The 15,495-nt window shown below is 40.0% G+C and overlaps 1 protein-coding gene across 2 annotated transcripts in view; it reads left to right on the top strand.

Moving 5' to 3' along the window:
• Window positions 1–377: 377 nt before the first annotated feature.
• The window catches only part of PDPK1 (3-phosphoinositide dependent protein kinase 1), a 34,553-nt gene continuing 19,435 nt past the window's right edge, over window positions 378–15,495 (top strand). The window contains exons 1-2 of one of the 2 annotated variants that reach the window (XM_054842724.1): window positions 378–617; window positions 14,652–14,921. In XM_054842724.1, coding sequence (XP_054698699.1) covers window positions 14,709–14,921 — 213 coding nt within the window. In that variant the 5' untranslated portion in view covers window positions 378–617; window positions 14,652–14,708. Of the gene's footprint in view, window positions 618–685; window positions 835–14,651; window positions 14,922–15,495 lie in introns of those variants that run through there. The other variant, XM_054842723.1, reaches the window with a different exon arrangement.

The raw sequence follows: 15,495 nt of genomic DNA, 5'->3' as shown, positions 1-15,495 counted from the left end.
CCGGTACTTGGGGACGCGGGGGGCGAGGACACGCGCTATACACGTGTACCCGAAAGGACATGGATTACAAGGAGTAAAACCGATTCGGTTCCCAGACTGCAAAGGAAAGCCTTGCCATGAAAACTGCGTGTCAGAATCGGTGAATTCGTGCTCAGGGCGGCAGGGAACGCTTTCCCAGAGAAGGCAGGTTTTGAGGAGTGAACAGCTGTATTGGAATTGCATTTGTGACGCATTTGAGTTCATGGCTGTACCGATGACTCGGTGCGCACGGCGAACCTTCACAAGGTAAGCCACTGGCAGCTGCCGGCAGCAGCAAGGGCGGGCGCCGACACACCCACTCCGCGACGCCAGGCACCGCCCCGGCATCGCCCACCTCCTCCTGACGTCACCACGTCGTCGCTCCCACAGCATTCTTGCGTCGTGGCACGAACCCGGATGTGAGCGCACGGTGGAGGCAGGGGAGGTCGCGCTGCCAGGCTGCTCTGTCCTCTTCCGCCCTCACCCTGCTCAGCCGCCTGACGGGACCTGAAGCCGGCAGCGTCACCCCTGCAGCTGCGCATGCTCACGTCGGCTGAGGACGCGGAGGCTGACGGGGGACGCTCTGGCCGGGCTCGCACGTGAGTAGCAGATGGCGCCACCAATGAGCGAGCGGGCTGTACGGAAGTCTTGCTCGCGGCGGGGGGGGGGGTATTGTTGTGGGTGACGTCACGGACGGAGGATGCGGGCGCCCCATTGGCTCGGGCTCGGCGGCCGTGCGCTGGGATCTTAAAGGGCGACCGGAGCGCGGGCCGCGCCGGCCGGGCGGGGCCCATGGCCAGCACCAGCAGCCACCTGGTGAGTCCGGGGCGCGGGGCCAGCGGCCGGCCGGGACTGCGGGCGGCGGCGCGCTGGGGGAAGAAGTAGGCCCGGGCGCCGGGGCCGGCCCCGGCCCGTCAGGGGGTTGGCCGCCCGTGCTCTACACGCTGCCGGGCGGCGGGGTCGTGGTGAGGTTTCGCGGGCGGCCCCGCTGTCTGTTGCTCTGCTCGGACAGGGAGGGCGGCCGGGCGAGCGCTGCCCTCCGCGGGACCGGCCTCGGCGCCGCTGCTCCCGGTCCTCGTTCCGCCTCCCGGGTCGCCGCGGGCCTCGCGGGAGGGCCCCGCTCCCGCCCAAGCGCCGGCGGGGCCCTGAGGCGTGAGGCGAGCGCGGCCGGCGGGCGCCCGGAGCTCGGCTCGTCAGCGGGAGGAAGCGAGGCCGGGGCCGAGGCTGAAGTAGCCGCCCCGCGGCCTCCCGCCGAGCTTCGCTCTCGGTTCCGGGTACGGGGCGTTGGCGTGGCTTTGCCGGGCCGTCTCCCACCGGCGTCTTGCCCTGGGGGAGCCACCTGTTACTCTGTAACCGATTTCCTTCGTAGTGGAAACACACGCGTGAAGAAGATCGTGAGGGGGTCCTCATAGGACGCCGTTTCAAACACAGTTGTTTACGTTGGTCTGACAGTGTAAAGCTGTAACGTTTTGTGAGCCCTGACTAGTGGAGGCTGATACACAGAAGTGGTAATAGTAAATCTTAGTTTGCATTGTAGATTATACAGTTTAGTTAGTGTAGAAAGTCCCTTATGAAAAGAGTGTTTCTCCAAAAATAACTACCAGCTTTCACTGATGTCATTGTAACTCACCGGTACGTTCCTTATCCTTGCGTGCACGCTGCTCTGCTTTTGGGTCTCGTGTTCTTTCTGACGGTTGCAAGCTGCCAAGCTCCACGCTGCAGCACTTCAAACTTTTTCATCAGTTGGAATTGGCTAAGGAGGGTCTCTTGCAAGGGAACTGGCATATCTGCCTTGATTCTTGAAGTCCCGTTTGTGTGCTCTCCTCTTCATGCTCAGTGCTTTTTTTTCATCTGGGTGTTACACATAATCATATTTAACTGAAGACGGGAATTATTATTTGGACTAGACCTACAGGGGAGGACATGAAATACTGCATCAAGGATTATGAAATAAAGCAATGTTTGATTATTAAAGGAATTAGTTTTGCTTTTCTGCTCCTTGATAGAGCTCCATATGGCTGCTTCTCAGCATCAGAGATGGCTTCTGTTTACTTGGTCTCTTTTAAACAGGGAGTATGCTTCTCTTTGTGCTTCTGTCCTTGCTTGTTGCCTCTCTTTCCAGGTTTTTCTCTCCAAAATACATTTCTGTTCATTTTCTATATACAGTTCAGGTCCCTGCCTGTAACAGAAACATACAGAGAGAGAATGAATGAAGAACAAAGTTGACAAACATTTTTGTTAAAACTAAAATATTTTTTCAGGGTAACTAATTTTTAATGCCTTCTCTTCCATCCTGTTTAATATTTCTCTGGTCAGGTGAGTGTACTGACTGGCAGTAGCAGATAGAGATGGCTTGATTCAGCTAACCTTTTTGTAATTCAGGTAATATCAAATAAGGGAAATCCAGTATTTCTGAGACTCTGAGCAAGTTAATGTTTGTGCGATGGAATTAATGACAGTAATGAGTTCTGTGATTATTTTACTATAATCACTAAATACTTGAGGAGCAGGAGGGGGGAATAGAGCACAGGTTTGAAAGGAATATTCCAGCATTGCTCTGCCAAAACAGTTAATTTTTGCATTTGTGTATGTGGGGACAATTCCTAAAACATTGTTTTCTGAAGATGTGGTACCAAAGAGAGAGTTGCACTTTTAAGAGGGAAACAACTTAAGTGCTGCTTTAGTTGCAGGTGTCACTGTGCTCTTGGTTATTTGCTGTTCATGCCTTCATTATAAGAAGTGCTCTTCCTCTCAAAATGAAGAGTCTGGAAGAATGGTTGTTTACATCTTCATTTTCAGCAACAGCTTCACTGGAAGGTTTAGCTGCTCTAGTGATTATTAGATTCTACCAGTGTTTCTGACCTGATAAGACCTGTAGTATAGTCATAGATATGTCTGAACAACACTGCTAGCTTCCCCCCCCCCCCCCCCCCCCCCCCGCCCCGTGGAACTGATATAAACTACACTTTTCAAAGAACTGGGTTCTTAATAGAGTATGTTCTGCATCTATGCCAGGAATTAGTCTAGGCTATGGTAAGAGTTCTGTTTGTAGCTATTTGTAGGTGTAAGACTTTCAGACAGGCTTGAGGGTTTTCCTTACATACCTATCTACTTAATATTCTCTTCCCTTGACTTTTCAACATAAGGCTATGACTAGTCTCTATCACTCATGCATAGGTTTTCAAGTGGGATAAGTTTTCTGTAAATCTCTTACCAGGCTGCAGGAGTAGAATATAGTAAAAGATGCAGCTGTTGAGATGGTGCTCAAAGGTGAAAAAAATAGACGAAACTTAAGAGGAGCAATTTTATATGCATTCATATTTTTAACATAGGAAGTGCTGGTAGCTAGTGGAAAGGAGATGATCCAGAGAATAATCTGGATACAATAGTGATGTTCAACTAAAAAATGAATCTGCTTTGTAAGTAAGCTTTTTTTCTTTAAGCAAGTTATTCTTCGGGTTATTGGTCTATTACCTACAGTGCTGCTGTAGCTGGACATGGTAAGACACTGCAGACTCAGGCTCATTTCACTTTCCTAAAGCAGATCAGTTGGAAGGCAGCATTGCAGGAAAAACTTGGAAAGGGATGCTGACTATTGAAGTATTTGCAGGAATTTTCACATAAAGGAATAAAACCTGGGGCACAGTCACTTTGTTAGACTGAAAAAAGTAACAAACTGGCAAAGTAATAAAAACAGATTTGCTCTACAAAGATGTGAAATATTTTAGTAATCCCTGTTGTTTAACAGTAAACTTGTATTTTATCTATTTTTTTTTCCTAGAAAAGCTGTATGGATTGCTGTAGAACTAGCACATTTATGGCATCAGAAAATATGCAAGTGAGAAATTACTTTTCAATATGGAAAGATTAAAAACTTAATTCAGAAAACACTATGTTTGAAAGATAAAATCCTTCTCCAAGTTCCTCATGTTGGAGCTTCCTGAAGAATTTGTATGAAGCTAAGAAATGATTGTTTCTGGTATTTCAAATGGGAAAACTTTTTTTGCAGGTGGCCAAGTTAGATTATGTATATGTAATAAAGAAGCAAAAAAGGGGAAGGAGCTGACTTTTCTCCCTCCCCACTTCCCTTTCTGACAACTTATTTGCAGGTAAGCTTGTGGAAAGTTACCAAGGTCTAATTAAAGCATGTGGAAGGACTGAACACAACATGCGCAAAGTTAGCTGCTTGGTCTAGAACCTTATTTTTCACACCTTGTGGATTCTACTCAACAGTGCTATAGGAAATAACTGGTTTGTTGTGTGACTAAATATTGAAGTTGAGACTTGCTTTTTGCTTTAAAAGACAGGCTGTAAATACTTCACCTGGCAAATATTCTATAATTCTTTATGGTGAAAAATTGCAAGGATTAACTTGCTTAGCACATTCTTCTGAAAAGAAAGTATTAAATTTGATGTTCCGTTCTTCAGTAATCCTGCAGGAATTTCATTTACAGTTCTTGACTGTGCTGCCCAACCTTTGTACATTCCATGTACATACAGCCACTCTCCGCTCTTTACCCAAAACTGTTCTCTTTGCTCCTAGAGCTGCTAGCCAGGAGCCTAGTATAGGGAGTCCTTTTGTGTTTGCTAGCATGAGCCCCTATCCGTGCTGTGCAACACCTCTTAATATTGGTGTGCTTCATGAGATAACCGATGGTGTAGAATGTGATCTAGAATATTGTGATTACAGATGGCTTTTGTTTTCTTGTGAGCTGGCCTGGATCTGTTTGTGTGAAATGAATTCTCAATGGCTTGTTTACATATATAGCTATTTGGGCCATAGGCTGACTTTAGGTTCTTAGAGATTTTTGTGGTTTCCTGTTTCTGATCTGTTTTGAGGCTCGGAGCAGGGGGAGGTGGAGGAAGGAGGCCTTAAATAGTCTCTGCCCCTGAAGGTGCTTGGAACTTAAGTGCTTTGCTTAGCAGTAGAGGAGGTTAGAGGGTAACTGGCTGATACACAGGTTCTTACAAATCCTGTAATTAGCTTTAATCCCTACCTGAATTTGGAATTAGAATCCTGGAAATTAGTGGCAGGAAATACCACCGTATATGTAAATTAGTCAAATTTAGAAAAAGGCATTTGCATTAACTAAAATGTTTGGGTCAACATTGCTCTGTGAGAAATTAATTTCTGTAGAAAAAAATTGATCTTGTGGATAAAATACCTTTATTGCCTAAATGAAGAGTCAAAAAAAAATCTACCAATGTAGAGGTGTTCTCTGTGCTTCCAAATCCTTGAGCCTATTCGTTATATTTTTGCTGATATAACATGAATCTGATTTCCTCATTACTCACTTATGGATAAACCATGTTACAGATTTACTGCAGAAAGTGAGGAACTGCTGGTAGGTGATCAGTTCTGAAGGAGGGTGGAGTGTCAGAGCGGAGCTTTTTCTGGTGTTTTGAGATTATTTTATACGAACAATACAGTATGTCTCCCCAAACTTTAAAACATTTCTTTGTATGTAATGAACTTTGTGAGGATGTACATCCAGAAAGCTTAAGAAGAAAAATCAGTCAATTTTGATTCTTCTTCAAAGTTAATCTTCTTGATTATGTTCTGATGATAGGATTTGTGTCTTCCAAAATTGATTTTGAACATGAGGGAAACAACTGCCAACTAGGTACTGGAGTCTTTTCTAACAACCTACTTGTGCCTCACAGTAATGCAAAGAAAAGTTCCTGAAAAAAACAATTTTACTAATCAAATTCTCATAGCTTATTAGAGCATAGCATTATGTCAGGCTTAGCTAAGGCTTTATATATACTTCCTCTGAAGTAATAACTCTGTCTTATGATGATTTATTACAAGTATTTTCAATGTTACTTTCACATTACTGTAATTTTTCTTTAAATTGTATTAGGATTGTTAATATATCAAGCAGACTACATCAACTGAATTCTCTTCATACTTCTGTTTTGCACTATTGCAAAGGTCCCAGACAGTTTAGGTAGAATAATGTCTTTGAAGAATTATCTGCTCCAAGCTTTCCCCTTGCATGAACACTTACCATCTTTAATCTTAAATGTATTACCAGGACATTATTTTTAAAGAAGTCTTCTTTTCTTTTAAATGATGGTCACGTCTATCAAGATGCTTTGTTAAGACATTTTTTGGGGGAACAGTTTTATGCAGTGCTTCAATGAATGCTTACCTTCCAGCATTTGACAGGCTTCAAATGACACTGCGCATGAAGGTGAGCATAGTTGTTTTGGTGGGTCAGAACCTAGACTTCTTTAATCAGATAGCATCACAGTCTCTTTAAACAACAAAAAAATCCTCCTTTTATACAACTGAGTGCTCTTGAAATTGTCATGGTTTATTCATAAAAGTGGTCTATTAAGCAACAGATTTTTCACGTGGCAACTTCTGAGATTAAAAAATTTCACTCCAGATAGATACATGACTTCAGATTCTTTTGGAAAACAAGTTGTGTTAAAATAGCTTTTATAACTGAAATAAGAAATTTCAATCTGTTCTTTTAAATGTAGTAATCAGTAACCATTTATGAACCTTGATCAAAGTATGGATTTTGATAAATTGTTTGGCTTCAGACTGTTTTGCTGACTGTAATGGTCAGTTTCTTCAAGGCATGTGGAGTTGATGGGCAATTTGGGTTATGAGCTAGATCTGAAGTTCTCTACAGTAATCTTTGCATACCATTTGATGATGAGGTTTGAAAGAGTGCTGATGCAGCCCTACACAACATAAACACAAACCACTGCTACAGAAGATTAATGTTTGGTGTTAATGCTTTTTTAATATCTACAAATAACTAATACTTGGAGTAGGGTTTGTTTACTGCAGTTTGAAGAAAATGGCTTACTATGATCTTCAAAGAACTTATCTGTAGGGAAAAAACCCATCCTGTTGTCCCGGGAGAATATCTTTGGCATCTTTGTAACCTAGTACAGTTTTTACTAAGTGCCTCGTTTGTTTTGGAGAGGAGTGTGTGTTCTTAGAAATGCATGTTGATTTTTGTTATGATTGTGTTAGACACTGGAATTATCTGCCTTAAGAAAGGTTGAAGATGATCTGTCATTTCAATATAAACTTCACTTCTTGTGCTATATTGAAGATTAGCCTTAATATCACCCCTTTTGATCAGATTTTCTTTACAAGGTTTTTTAATGCTACATTTTGCACTCTGTTGCACAGAGATAAGTCATTGAAGTATGACTTAATGTTTTCATTCCAGAGAAGACTAGGTATTTGCCAATGTAGTATTCGGTTACAACGTATTTTTTTAATATATTCCTTCTTTTCAATGAAGGAATGTTGAGTGTTGTTCTTCAAAGCCTTTGGCAATTTCTTCCTCAGTTTTCAGAATCTGAAAGCATACTTCTAAGTTTGGTTTCCTTACTGTTCCAGTCTAGTGGTATTCCTTCCTGATTAGGGAGATATGTCATTTTCTATCAAGCTGAAAGTGTGAGCAGAGTACATGTTTCTAAATACCTCCCAGTTACTATGGTGTGTTAATTTTTTTAATATGGCTGTATGTATTTGAGTGTCAAAGTTAACCTGTTAGGTGGACGAACAGTTTAGTACTAGTGTAGTGCATTCAGAAGTACTACTGAGGCTTGGCTTAATCTGAGTTTTGTCCTGTCCATTACATGCTTGATTTTGTTACAATGATAAGACAGTCTGACAGCATCTAGTGACACTTCTTAAGGCATATGAATGGATTTTCTCTTTTTCTTTAGACAAATATTTTAATTCCTTAAAGGTAATAATAACGTTGGCAAATAGATGTATTATTAAATTCTTTAAATCTGACGAGTCTTTAAATCTTTAAGTCTGACAAACTTCTAAGTGTATATAAATGGAAACTGGCATGCAATGGAGTTTAATAAATTATTCAGTACATTGTTTTTCCTCTACGTACACACACATGTACAATTGGTCAATAGAAAGAGGACGCTGTTGGTCACTTAGCAGAAAGTCTGACAGTCCATTTTTAGACAGAAGTCCAGAGCATGAGTAGACATGAGGATGTAAGGTATGAGAATTGATGTTTACTGTGGTTTATGAAAGCATGCATATGTTATTGTTCTGGGTTGCCTTCATTCACGGCAGTCACTCTGGTGTAGCAGTGTACAGAGTTTATGAAAGGAAAACTGATGTTGAATATTGATAGGGATTACATAATAATCATTATGCTTCCTGCAAACCACTCCTGGACGGGATTGGTATATGATGGGAAGTGCCACCTGTACTGTGCTCTCTGCACTGGAAGGTGAGGCTTTTAGTTGGATTTTGTTATTCTGAATCAGTGTTTCTTTGTATTTTAACTTATGTTTCTTGTAGCTGAACTACCCTGGTTTTGCCTGCATTCTTTTTTTAGGTATTATGAGGAATAGTTTGAGGACATATATTCAGGCCCATCTTACTATCTGATCTGATGAGTTGCTTTTTTTCTTTTGGAATATGTTGGCACTTCCAGGGTGTGTTGCTCTCTAGCCTTTGAAGTGGAGGCTGTGACAAATATATATTGGAGAGCCTGGAGAAGGTAAACACTTTCATTGTGGGATATGAGGGAGGAGGAGGCCAGTGGGAAAGCTGTGCATAGTATCTGTTAATTGCCCCTTCTTATGCTCTTTTTCAGATACAAGATTTGTGTCAGATGCAGTTGCTGCATCTTTGCCAACCCTCTCAAACACCAGTGTGCTATGAAAAGAATATATTAAATATAACTGCCTACCTGTTAATTTTTTCCCTTGGCATTTTGCGGATAAATCCTTAGGAAACCCCAGGTTGTCAATGTTTCAATTTATACAAAATAAAAATTCAATTTCAGAATTTTTTGCTTGTATGACAATATCAAAATAATTTACAAAACTTCTCAGGTCAAGCCTATCAGACTTAAACTGTCTTTAGAATCTCAATATTTATAAATAGTAGCAAGTCAGCTTTATCTCTAAAACTACAAAACACCTGTCCAATGAAAGCAATTACCATCTTTCGATGTGAAATAAAGGCCTTTATTCCTCCTTAATTACACAGATAAGTAGATAGACTCCATATTTTTACTTGAAGTGTATTAATTTGGACACTGAATCTCAAGTTCTTAGATTTTGGAAGATCTTCCCGTTTCTGTATCAAAGGGCTGTGTTTGGCAGAGATGTAAAAGCTGTGATTGGATACTGTGACAGCTGGGGAGGGTATCTTATGCTGTATCATGTAGTATCTGTTTTGAAAGCCTCTCAAATTCCGTTTGCAAGTGAAAAGATTAATTCATAGATATCCTAGAGTGCTGCTGTGTTGCTTTCTGAATCCTATCATTTCTTAAGCAGACTTTGCTGATGTATGGCATACCTGTTTGTATTGGTTTATCTTCCTGATAGTCTGTCACCTTCTTATCATTTAGTCTAACACTTATGACCTATGCCACTCAGTAATTCTTACATCCAGTATGACTTGTGTCGAATTGCAGATGATCCTAATTTTGAGAGTTCTGTATTCTGTGATACCACAAGGCTAAAACAGATTCTTTAATAAACACAGATTTCAGGAGCTTAATCTAGTCAGATGATTAGATGTTTTTCTGGGGGTTCAGTGTCTTGATTTTCTCCTGAAACTGGTTTGGTTTTCTCCTTAATGTTTGCACAGTGCTAGTGGCAATAAGACTTTGCTTCTCTTAGTTGATGCATTCTAGTTCTGTATATTCAGGTGTGGAGTAGCTTCAGCTTCGTCCACGTTTCCCACCATTATGACTAAGTTTTTGGACCATATTTTAATTTGTAGTAATGTTTTGGTAGAGACATCAGTAAGGTTTCACTGTTTGTCTGATTTAACAAAAGTTGTAGATTGCTTTAAGTAAGAGATACACGGTTTTGTTTGTTTTTGGCCAAATGGTGTGTGTGTGTGGTTTTTTCTCAGTCTTTAAATTTATGCAATTATTCTTTTTCTTTCAACCTTTATTGTTTGAGAATCAATCCAGGTATGAACTGGAAGAGATCCTTGTTTGGGGATGACTATTAATTATAAGTAGTTTAAGAATTTAACCAGTTTTACTTAGAATATGTCCTATATTCATTTTCCTCAACAGTATTCTGTATTTCAGATGTTTTATAATGCCAAGTCAAATGTTTTATGAATATCTATCTTCCTTATTTGATTTAGTAGACTTGTAATACAGTTTATCATAAAAAAAACATTCATAAGAGGGTTGTGCCAATGTTCTGGCTTTTATAGTCTCATCAGCATTGTTTATAATCAAAACAAATGTACCAGTTGAGGTGTAGAGCTCATGTTGCTTTGTGTAAATAATACTTTGTTAGCAACGTCTGCTTCCAAAAAAATTTGCCTCGTGGGTAAGTGGATGGAAGAGCTTTTCTGATCATGTCTGCCCTATGTCTTAATGCAGCTAGAGATTTGTAATACAGTCAGCAGTTAGACTCAGTGTTACCAGACAAGCAATAGGGTAGGACCCTATTCACACTGACTTTCTTTGTAACAGAAATGAGATTTTGCTAGTAGAGTTTCAGGGGTAGCAAAGATACCCTCAGTCATCTTCAGGGTTCAGTATCATGTCAGTTAGGATAGGAATAAAAGATACTGGAAGTTTCAAAAGGCCCAGTCTCTACAAGTATTTTTTGTTGCTGTTGATAGAACTGTATCAGAAAAGCAGTGTTGCAGATTTTGTGGTGGGGGGAAAGGCTAGTAGAGATGCAGTTGTGGTAGTATATGCTTTAGATAAGTGTGGTATTTGTTTGATGCATGCTATGTGCTTAGCTATATTAAAAGCTGTAGTGGTAGTGCTGTTGTCAAAATGCTGAATTGCAAAAAGGATTCCAAAAGGTATAGGTCCTTTTAGATAGCTGGGAGCTTTGCCTGTGACTGGCTTTTTGTACAAAGGGGAGCGAGGAAAGTATGAAAGGAAAAATGTAGTGATATCTAGTGGGCTTTTTGCATTGATTCAAGTTTTCTTCTCTTAAAGTTTATTTCTACTGTTTGCAGACAAGAGGGGAAAAGAACAATATAAGGGCTTGCTTCACATGGCATGTAAATAAAAGGAAACCTGTTCGTAGTGATTTAGTGAAAATTAGTTAATGAAGATTTTGATATGTCTGTTGATCTATAATTCCACTTACCTTCAGCAGATTTGTTTTCTTCCTTACTAGGTTTTCAAACAGTATGTGCACTGAGTAGGAAACAATTTCTATACAGAAGTAAATTAGAAACAGCCCCCTTAAGAGCTTAGGAAAGTAGGTAATGTTAGAGACTAGGTTTTAGAAGCAGAGGGAGGATAATTAGATCAGTGGTTATCAGCGTGGTCCACGGTGATCCATGTCATGCAATAGGTAAGTCTGTTGTCACTGTATGAGGGTCTGTGCTTTCACTGGCTTGCCAGCTGAGAAATGTTGATAATTGCTGAAAGGAGAGCATGCTGAAGCTTCTGAGAACTGCAGACGCAGCTTAGAAGGTTTTTAAATTCTTCAGTGATTGACTTCATACCTCAGTAACAAATTCTGTATCTAGCAGAAGCAGAATCTTAAATCTGGTTTTTTGCGAAAGTGTGACTGCACGAGGTTAGACTGGATGACCCAGCCTGTATTCTGTCTCTGGCATATGTGAAGACATATATGTAGAAACACATATAGTCTCTGCAGACATGTTTTTCTGGCATCTTTCAAAATAAAACTGAGAAAGTAAATGATACAGGACACACAATCCTAAACAAGAATGTGTGGAGTGTGGAAAGATAAGTGTAGGAGTGACCTTTTCTATAAATGTGCAGGTGCAACATACCTAGTTGGATAGTTCTGTCATTTCTTTGGTAACTGATACTTTAAATCTATTGTATCTTCCTCTGTCCTTCTTGTTCTTAATCTTGACTTTCCTTTGAGAAAGTCAGGGGACTAATTGACGTTATACCTTGGCTGGAAATAGCCTTTTCTTCCTACAGACTCCTGTCTCTTCTTCCCTTAGGGCTTTTCTATACTTGATATTCATTGTGACTTAGTTCCAGATACTGTGCAAGGAAATAAACTGCATCCAACACCTTTTTTCCCCCTTTCAGTGCTCTCTGGTGCTTTTGTGGTGGGTTTTTTCTTGTTTGTTTTTTTCAAGGTGATCTTGCTAGCTGCAGAATCTAAATAGATCCCCCACAATGCTGCTGCTTTATTTGTAAACCTCCAGTTGCCCTAGAGTAGCCTAACTGGAGCCAGTTCATCATTTAAATCCTAATATTTAGTCTGTGTGCATGTGTTTATTTACTTTATTTCAATTAATGGGATGTTTCTTACATTGGCATCACTTCAGTTGTTGAGCAGTCATGCTTGTGTCAGCCTTGATGCACTCTTGATAGGAAAGAGTACAATCTGTTTTTAATTCTAGCTACTGTGTGTCTTTATACAGGCTGCTGTTGAGTAGCTGTCTGAAGGAGAGGTGATTCAGCTGGGCTATGAGAATGTTAGGGACAATAACCAGTCTGGGGAAGGTGTCAGCTAAAATATCTGCATAGAAGGCATAAAAGGAACCGTGACCTACAGCACACATACGTTGATGTGTATGTGCTGTTTTCACAATAGCATCAATATGCTTTCTTCTCTTCAAAGGGAAGAACGCTGCATAACTGATGCTGAGTAGGGGCATGTACAGCTCTGGGGGAGTTAGTGAACTTTTTGAAAAGCAAAATTCTCCCATCTGTCTCCCAAGTCTTCCTCCAGCTTTGCCTCCCTTTTGTCCTCACAAAAGCTATACAAAATATAGCGAATAGCTATCGTTATAGGCAGATTCCTTATCAGTCTCCACTGTATGACAAAGCTCAGACAAAGGTCTAATAAAAGAAACTGCGACCTATTCTTGATCTGCTGCCCTGTCGTGTGGCCATCGTTCTTGGAACAAGCCCTAAGGAGCAATAGAGATCCTGGAGCAAGTAGGCTGCACTCAGATTGGAAAGGGAATCTTTCCTTATGCTTCTTGGAAGATATTGTTTAGAATAGTTGCTTAATAATAGTTAATTTTCAGTCTTGCAGGAACTGACATTTATATATTGATTATGGAGAGTGGAGAAAATGAAGTTTTAGCTGTACTCTTTTTGACCTTGTTATCTTTGTCTCAATTTAGAAAGTATATGTTTGCATGTTCAGAAAAATGTTTGTCTTGTTCTGTAATGCCACTAAATGTGTAAGTAAAGCGTATTCTTGAAGTATCTTATTTTTGAAAGAGTGTTTAGCAGTAAATAAGGGCTGCTTTTCCCTACTGCACAGAGCACAGCCAAGTGAGTAATGGCTAATTTGGGAGCCAGGTGCTTTAAGCCCATAAGCATGATTGAAGCCCATAAGCAAGTCCAATTCCCTTCTAAAGTGGTTTCTGATACAAATGCAGAAAATTGTTTTGAATCAAATTGAAATTCATGAGATAAAAAATTCTTTTTGTCAGCAGCAATGTCTATTTGAATATCAACATGAGGTATGTTACAGACTAGGTCAGGGTTGTATAATGCATCTGTTTTGAGGTTAGGAGACTTTCATTAAGTCATAGTTTCATTCTGCTAGATGTAAGTTAGAATACTGAGATTAAAAAATAATGCTCAGACATGGTGTTAATTTTCTTAAGTATTCCCTCTGCATACCATTTCAGTTTTTATTGTCAGTAGTTGTCAGTTGTCAATAGTCTGCTATTGTCTGTGTTTTCTGGCCAGTTTCAAGTAAAACATTTGAAGTAGACACCTGACAGACTAATGGAGATATATTACCAACAGGGAGGGAAAGCAGCTTGACAAGTTTCCTTGATCTTACTTGGGAAGCAACGATAAAAGGGTACCAAATGATGATTTGCTTTGTATAGTACAAGAATTGGTATTTGGAATGTATCTTGTACTTTCTGTTTTCTGGGTTATATCTGGTTCTTTGTTTTGGAATTGGGATGTCTTTATATGACCATGTGTACAATTTAAATAGTATAATCTCCCTTGTTTTAAAAGGTCATGGACCAGAGCATTCTTCAAAAAAAGTATTAGATATTGCTGATTATTAAACCCTCCAGCTGATCTGCCTTTTGTATGTTGTTATCTTTTTTCTTCTTGTCCTTTCCTAAAGTGTGTTAAAGAGAAATACTGTTGGAGAAAGTGAGATTCCAAGTAAAAATATAGGAATGTGTCCTTTGTCTCCACTAAAGTTTCCATGCTTTGCTTGTTCATTTGCAGTTCATTGTAACTTGGATCTCTAAACTAATGTTGCTCATGAATACAGGTGTTCATTGCATAACTAGATAATTCTTTCAGTTTCAGGAAGACTAGTACTTGTTAAGATTGGATGCATGGCTCTGTCTCTGAGCATGAAATAAAGTTTAAAGATCATGTTATTTGTAGGAGAATATACCGTGAAGTTTGCTGCCTTGGTGTTAGGGAGCATTTTTTTGAGTTTGGAAAAAAGCATTCTTGAATTAAAGCATTCAGACTTTTGACTTATGGCTCTATGTGTGCACACAGCATGACCTAAACAGAGTTATTTAACAAATTGAGAGCTGCCATTTCCAAAATAAATACTAACATTGCCTCCTAAAGACATTTTAATGATAACCCTTTCAAATAGCACTTTATATGATGCTCCTATGGAAATAAAGTGCAGGTGTATATGCTAATTATTTGAAGGTATGGGCATAACAGTTTCATTTCTCTTTTCAGTATGATGCTGTTCCAATCCAGTCTAGTGTGGTGTTATGTTCCTGTTCATCCCCATCAATGGTGAGGAACCAAGCAGATTCCAGCACTCCATCTGTCATTTCCACCTGTGGCAGCAGACAGGGATCTAACATGGAGAGCACTGCAGCTGAATCACGATCTAGTTCAAACTCCTTGCAGCAACATACAGGACAGCAGCCTCCACAGCCTCGAAAGAAACGACCTGATGACTTCAAATTTGGGAAAATTCTGGGTGAAGGATCTTTTTCAACGGTAACTTTACTTTTTATAAGAAGTGCCAAATATCTTACATAAACTTCATAATTCGTTGTGCAAGTAATATTGCTGAGATTTAAATCTGGAGAGAACAGCTTGAAGAGTAAATGAGTGGGACATAGTGGTTTTAAGTTCAACTATTAAAATTAAGTGTTGCACTAAATACAGGTGCCGATTTTTCAAGTACCTTTTAAACTCATCAGAAGTTCCATTGTATTCTGACTTGATGCTTGGATTTTTAGGAGATGTTGCTTTCTAATGCAAGTTTGATAGCATAATGGGTTATGTTAAAATTTGATGATATAAAGTATTTGAACTGGGCTAGGAGTTTGTCATGGTAAGAACTTCTACGCAATGTCCTGTCCATGGCAGAAGCTACTGCCAGATGTTTAAGGAAGAAAGTAAGAACAGTGACACTTCTCTAATAATTTTTTCTCAGCCTCTAGTGTCATGGCTCTCAAGGACTTCATGAGCCACAGTTTAGTATCTTTGTATTCTGTGGCCTTAAATGGATTGTTTCTAACTTCTCACATCCACAGCATTGCACAAGAATGAATTACTTAAGTGTTAT

The sequence above is a fragment of the Grus americana genome, chromosome 15 (assembly GCF_028858705.1).
Source record: "Grus americana isolate bGruAme1 chromosome 15, bGruAme1.mat, whole genome shotgun sequence".
Lineage (NCBI taxonomy): Eukaryota > Metazoa > Chordata > Aves > Gruiformes > Gruidae > Grus > Grus americana.
This window is presented reverse-complemented; position numbering and strand designations above follow the sequence as displayed.